Source organism: Typopeltis vanoorti, chromosome 12 (assembly GCF_054136105.1).
Source record: "Typopeltis vanoorti isolate ZY-2024b chromosome 12, IOZ_Tvanoo_1.0, whole genome shotgun sequence".
NCBI classification, from domain to species: Eukaryota; Metazoa; Arthropoda; class Arachnida; order Uropygi; family Thelyphonidae; genus Typopeltis; species Typopeltis vanoorti.
In genome coordinates this window covers 115,899,478-115,906,417 of record NC_143560.1, presented here as the reverse complement: position 1 = coordinate 115,906,417, position 6,940 = coordinate 115,899,478, and the positions used below count along the sequence as shown (strand labels likewise).

Genomic DNA, 6,940 nt, shown 5'->3' with positions numbered 1-6,940 from the left:
TTAAGTAAAATTATAATACGTTAGTTTATATAATTCCATTTTTAATGGGAGGCAAATCTAATTTATGTTCTGCGAGGAAATTCCAAAAATCATCGTGACAAGTTTTGCGTAGTCAAAGAAACCTTCCTAAATGAAGTGGTTTTTCATGGGTTTATCGCCTTCTTTCCACCCAAAGCTATACATGCAGTATGAAGTTAAATGCTCAATAATTAATAAAATGACATCTCTAATAGCAAATACAATTAAATATTTATTAAATATTTTCATTCTAGCCGATTTATTCTTTAGAAATTCGAATCTCTGCTGGTCTTTTGAGGGATCTCGAGGAGAGTGTGTTGGACTATTGCAGTGTCCCTATCTTCTGTTGAACTTCAGAAAATTCAGGAGATCGATGTGTTTACGCAAGGTCTTACTGTTAGGTGTGTGCTGCCCTCTAGCTGAGGTGAGTATACGTTTATGAAAAGCAGAAATATGTTTAAAGGAATATTAAAAAATTAAAAGCAGTCGTTGGCTTACTTGCCCCCCCCCCTTTGTTTTCTAGAATTTGTAATACATTTTTGGCGTAATAATAAATAATTTATTTTCCTCATTTTATTTCAGATATCAGACGAGTTTTTAATGCCTGCCGCTTCTGCTTCTTTTATTCCAACTACAACTTCTCTTAGTATCAAGTCTCACAATTTCACCACTACACATCGAAGTCTGTTACTATCCTCGGCAGTTACAGAATCTTCTGCAGTTCCGGGATTGCATTCAACTGCAAAATATAGTGTCGGTGTGGGAGTGCAACACGTGGTGACGTCAAATACGTTGCAAATAGCGGAGACTGTGGGACTTTCCCCAGAATCCCCCATGACAGGTTTGATTTATTATATTTATTCGTATTTAAATATTCATTTCTCTTTATTTATATTTACTATTAAATCTCTAACACTTAGTAATTGTTATAACGCATACGGTAATGTAGTTTATAAAAAAATTGCACAATCATTTAAAGCTCTGCAAACAAACGCATAATTTTTAATAATAATAATAATTCTTCTAGCTCGTTTTTATTTCCAACGGACTGCATAGCTCTTTTAGCCCTAACTAACTTAGTTTTGGAAGATTAAAAAAAAAAGAAGAAGTTGATTCAGATTATAGTAGAAGCATTCATAAGAGTAATGACTGATATAGAACTCAATTCCATACCAGAATACTATCATATGAATCTAGTTTGCTTGGGAATTCTCTTACCTATTTTTCGTTGCAGAGTGTGGAATTGAAGGAAGAAATCCGAGGATTGTAGGCGGTTATGAAAGCCAGCCTGGACAATGGCCTTGGATGGTGAGTTTCAGTTTTCTTTCTTTTCTTTTTCTTTTTTTTTTTTCCCCCCATTTTGCTCTGAGACCAATTTGAAAGTCAAACACGATTTTGATATTTGCTTTGCGGAAACAACGTGTACAGTGATTTGTATGTCGATTTATTAATGTTTCTAACTTTCATGCTGATGTACAAAAAGTTAAGTTAAATATATACCATGTTACAAAAATGATATAGATACATTAATGCTTCTAATACACTGATGGCCGCGGCCATCAGTGTATATCCCAATACACTGATGGCCGCGACTACAGATGCGTTTTCCCTTGGATAAAATTTTATTAATCTGAGTATTGATCTCTCAAGATTCTCACTTCTAAGGTACTTTTGATCAATCCACTTACTTCTTGGTCTTCTTGTGGGCCTTTTCCCTGACATCCTGATAAAGAACCTTTCTTCTCCCATTGATATTGTGACCACACTACCTGAGATTAGCTCTGCTAACACACTCCTGAATGCCAACAATGTCATAGGTGCTTAGGGGTGAAAGCTGGATAACTGGGAGAAGACCTCCAAGTAGCTTTTTAAAGAATGCGGATGACTGGCCAGTGCTTCTGACTTAATGTACAATTCTCATCTTCTCGTGGTGCACACTGCCAGATATCTACCTGGATAATGAACGAACGAAGAGGGCTGACAATTCGGAATTTACACGACTAAATTGTATTTTTGTTGGCTTAAACCATAATGCCAAATGATGGTACAACATAACAAAATTATATCATTTTTAACTTGAAAAATAATATACTGGTTTTGATTAAAGAATACCTTTTTTTTGAGGATATATATATGTGTGTAATTTTATATAAACTTGGTTTTTAATCCTATTTCCCAAGTAAGCAAACAGACAAGTCAAGTTTGCGCTTGCACGTAGTGCAAGTCTGAGGCAATTCGTGGTAAAGGTGGATTAAGTTCTGATCACTTTAACTTAAACCACCTTTACCACAAGTTGCCTCAGATTTGCACTACGTGCAGGCGCAAACTTGACTTGTTTGCTTCCTTGGGAAATAGGATTAAAAACCAAGTTTATATAACATTACTTGGTATCTTGAATATATATATATATATATATATATATATTTTTTTTTCTTTGAATTATGGGCGAAGCAAAAGCAAACGAAATTGCTTGTTTTTTGGTTTGTAGAGTAAAATTCCAACTTTTCGTTCCAGAGAAGTCGGAATTTTAAGAAGACTAAATCGCCTTCACTTAAAAAAAAAAAAAAAAAAAAAAAAAAAAAACTTTAAACGGTTTTTCGCGTTCTATATTATATGGAATACGAATCCAAGTCTTTAGAACCTTAAGAGCAAATTTCGTAGTGCCACTCTAAACAATTTTCACGAACATGTTAACCCTGCGGAGGTCGCGGCTGATCTGACAGATACAAACAAATTGTTTAATATAAATATTCTTACACATATCCAGTGTACAGCTTGGAGGTTATGAGTAACTGCGCATGCATATATTACGAGTGATATTCCACACTGTTTATGTGGTCAGTTTTGATTTAACACGTGTTATGTAAAGGCGTGTGATATTTCATAGTAAATTGTATTTGAGAGATACCGCGATGTTTTATTTCTATTTTATTTTTTTTATTTATTTACCGTTGAAAATGGCTGGAAAACTATATCGATTGGATAATCCATCAGATGCTGAAGAGATTCGGCGATTTTGTTACTCGAGTCCGATGATGAGAATGAAAAAAGTCGAATGCGAAATTGATATTTGATAGTAAATTGTATCTGGGAGATACCGCGAACTTCGATGTCAGTATAGTATTGGTTTAGGTGTTTTTTTTTTTTTTTCTTTGTTCAATAGTTTCTAGATTGCAACTGAAAATAAATAAACCATCACGTATTATAATTGCAGTTTTTTTTTTTAAGTTTTATCGCATTTTAGCACATACTAGTAATGAATGTATCTGTCAGATACACGCGACCTACGCTGAAATTTTTTCGACCGCGATCTCCGCAGGGTTAATGGAAGTTATGATGGAATAATTTTCTCTCGATTCTAGTCAGCGGCAAGTTATGAAGGGATTCAGTGATGTATTAAAATGTGACTTCATCACGTAACATATACTATAAATTTCATTTTTATACATTATTGAATCCTTTTAAAGACACAGAGTGGATTCGAGTTGATATTTTCCCACTATTTTTTGTGTTCTTTGGATATGAATATATTATCCAAAAAGTAACTGACAAACATGCGTTATGATAATATTCATATTATGTCTCAGATATCACATGTACCAGTTAAAGCAGTTAACTTGAAGAAATCTTCAAGTTAACATAAAAAATCAACAGTTTAACATTTTAAATTAATGATCTTTATAATGTAATAAAAATTTCTGCTTCACCCTAATCAAGGCGATCATAATTTGTTTATTTGGATATTTGCGCATTTAGCTCTGTGTATTAAATGACCTTTGATTAAATTTCGCCTGTATTCGATTATGTAGGCAGCCATATTCCTTTTAAGTAGCCGGGGACGAGATTATTGGTGTGGTGGCACTTTAATCAACAAATACTACATTCTTACAGCAGCCCATTGTCTCGCTGACCGACAAGGTCGTAGGTAGGTTCAGTGTTTTATATAATTTTTGAACTACTGTAGTGCTCTCTAAAATCTCTCCATAAATTGCTTATGAAATATATAATATTTTGCCCTACACAGTAGTATTAAACAAACAGAGTTGCATGTTATTCTATTCTTCTAAACGTCTAGATATAAATGAAATATAAGTTGAACCCTCTCATTTCAGTTACAGCCCAACCCAAATCACTGTGCGACTTGGAGAACATCACTTATTCCAAGCAGATGACAAGGCGATCCCAAAAGAGTACAGCGTTGTACAGATTAAGTTACATCCGAAGTTTTCTAGGAATGGATTTTATAACGACGTTGGGATTTTGAAGCTTAGCGAACCTGCAAAAATGAGCGACTTCGTAAAACCCGTGTGCCTGCCCAACGACGAGCTGAAATCAAAGTCAGTTGCGGGACTAATGGCTACTGTCCTTGGTTGGGGAGCCATGCGTTACGGTAAGCCAATTAACAAGTTGACAAAATATTTGGATTCTTTATTGTCAAGGTTCGGTTAAAATATTTTCGATTTGGTTGAATTTATGTATGCTTTTGTATCAGAAATCAAAAATATGTTCAAAATATTTGTAGGACGATACCGATAACTTTTTTTCCTTTTGTTACTAAGGGAGAATAGTCTCTGTCCTCGCGTTTTTTTGTGTAAAACAGATTCACTCATAAAAATTTAAATGAAATAGAATGAAAGAAAATAAGAAAAACAAATAATAATAAAATACATATTAGAACTGATAACTCAATTTCAGAATATTGCGGACCAAAATAATAAAATAAAATAAATAAAAAGTAAGAATGTTTTGAGTCCTTGGGCGAACCAACCAGAATCCAAACTACAGAACTACCTGGCGAGAACTGACTGCCAATAAAACAAATAAACAAAATAAAAAAATAAATTAAATTAATAAACATAAAATTAAGTAAAAATAAGATTAAATATCTAAATAATTAGAATAAAAATAAAAGATTAAATAACCTTTAATTTTCTTTGGTCAGCTTTTAAATTATTTGTTCTTTCTAATATTTTTGCTTAACATTTTCATAGGTCTAAGCATTCGAAATATGTTTTAGTGTGCAGTGAGTTATGAAATTAAACTCTTCTCCCCTTTATGTTCACTGCTTCAGGAGGCCGTGGGTCAGGTTCTCTGCATCAGGTTTCAGTGCCAATTTGGGATAATAAAGAGTGCAACCGAAAGTACTTCCAGCCGATTACAGAAGGATTCGTGTGTGCTGGATTTGTCCAAGGAGGAAAAGATGCCTGTCAGGTAATAATTTCAGTGCCAATTTTTTCTTTTAATTTTTGCCGAGCTTCCCTTTCCCCGTTTTCTATACAGTTATTATATTCATATGTTATAAATATACCAATGTAATGACTTTGGTATTATTCCCCAAACGAAGGACGTTTGTCCATTTAGCCCTCGCTAACCTTCGAAGGAGGTTTTCAGTTTTAATTTAACAAATCTTAATTTTGTTTTTATTAAACCTATTGAAAATTCTTTAATTTCGGTTTTATATAAAATATTCTCTAGTAGAAAATCTAATCCACTGAACTGACCTATCCCCTTTTTGTTTATTTAAAAACCATGTAAGTTATAAACATCGCTAAAAACTATTAAATAGTTTTTGGCGATGCTTCTTTTGTAGATTAAATATTTAATATATGGTTTATTAAGTATAAATTTATTGTACAATAATTGCATACCGTCTCAAAAAAGGCACTGAGACTCCTTGGAAACCGTAAATGATCATAAATACAGAAGTGTATCGGGAAATTTGCGTGTTGAAGATTACTTGGCATGTTAATCTGACATATCGAAACAGGCAAATGATTAAAACAGGATCTAAGATTGTGTGCGGTTTGGTCTTATCTCCACTATCTTCGGAGATTATGTTTCAGTTGCAGCGTGAATTTTTAGGCTGGTATGTCTGTTTTATGAGAGGAAAATCATGACGGAATCTGTTTCAAATACCGTTGTTCGAAAATTTTAACAACAAAAGAAAATAATGTGCAGGACTGTAGCGTTTACCTTAATAAAAATGAAAGTATTAAATTTTTCTTTAGTGTGGTTGCTTTCCCATTTCTCTGCTTCATGTTCTGAGAGAAGATACGAATGCATTTTTGAGGTGATACGAAAACAGTCCACAAAAAATAAGCCAAGGACTAAGTTCAAATTCTTCCGTTTGTCCACTATATAAAGTACTACACGAGTTCAATTCAATTTCAAGTGCCGCGCGAAGTCATGAGTTTGGCGCATCCTCTAACTGAATTGCATATTGTTATATACTTCAGGCAATCCAGATATATCTATCATGAAAGTCATCATGATTCACCGTGCTTTTTTGATTTTTCACAATCATGATTTACAACAAAGTAATAGTAATCATTTATTTATTTTTCAGGGAGACTCTGGCAGTCCTTTGATGCTTCCCGATAATTTGCGTCGTTGGACAGTGATAGGCATAGTATCGTTCGGAAGTCGTTGTGCTCAGGAAGGAGTTCCCGGTGTGTACACACGAGTGGCCGAATATATAGACTGGATTACGAAGAATTCAGTTTGATTATATGTCTGTTGGCGTTTTTTTTTTTTTTTTTTTTTAATATTTTCAAGCGGATTCTTCTGTGATTTCACTTGATGAACATTTATCCACGCACAATATTCCACCCCCTCTCCCTGAATACTGAGAATGGTCTGAATTCGTGAAATGTTACCAATTGTTGTTTGTGGTTTGGTTGAATTTATAATATGCACAGTGCGCTCTGAAGTACAAGAAAGAGAAAGCTTATAAACTATGTAAGAAAAAGAGGAATTATAAATATTGCACTTGTAAGTATTCAGCATCTGAAAAGGGAAAAACTCTCTTGTTGTTGTTCATCCTGTTTAGTCAATATGTGTATATATGATCAATAAATATTTAAATTGATGGACCAATGTTGTTTAAACTTATCAGCTTTGCGGTTTAGACTGAAAGAACAAA

General features: G+C 33.6%; 1 protein-coding gene across 1 annotated transcript; it reads left to right on the top strand.

Annotated features, from left to right (window-relative positions):
• The first annotated feature begins 391 nt into the window (after positions 1-391).
• Positions 392-6,523, top strand: LOC150101158 (venom protease-like). The gene is made up of 7 exons (XM_090402179.1): positions 392-442; positions 601-859; positions 1,253-1,326; positions 3,828-3,943; positions 4,131-4,408; positions 5,090-5,229; positions 6,365-6,523. The coding sequence occupies exons 1-7, from the start codon at positions 392-394 to the stop codon at positions 6,521-6,523; spliced, it is 1,077 nt and encodes a 358-aa protein (XP_090258305.1).
• Positions 6,524-6,940: the final 417 nt, after the last annotated feature.

Excerpts from the sequence above, each read along its gene's own strand:
- LOC150101158 (XM_090402179.1), top strand. The coding sequence starts at position 392 with ATGTGTTTACGCAAGGTCTTACTGTTAGGTGTGTGCTGCCCTCTAGCT. Across the intron at positions 1,327-3,827 it reads CTGGACAATGGCCTTGGATG|GCAGCCATATTCCTTTTAAG; the intron begins GTGAGTTTCAGT and ends TCGATTATGTAG. Across the intron at positions 4,409-5,089 it reads TTGGGGAGCCATGCGTTACG|GAGGCCGTGGGTCAGGTTCT; the intron begins GTAAGCCAATTA and ends TCACTGCTTCAG.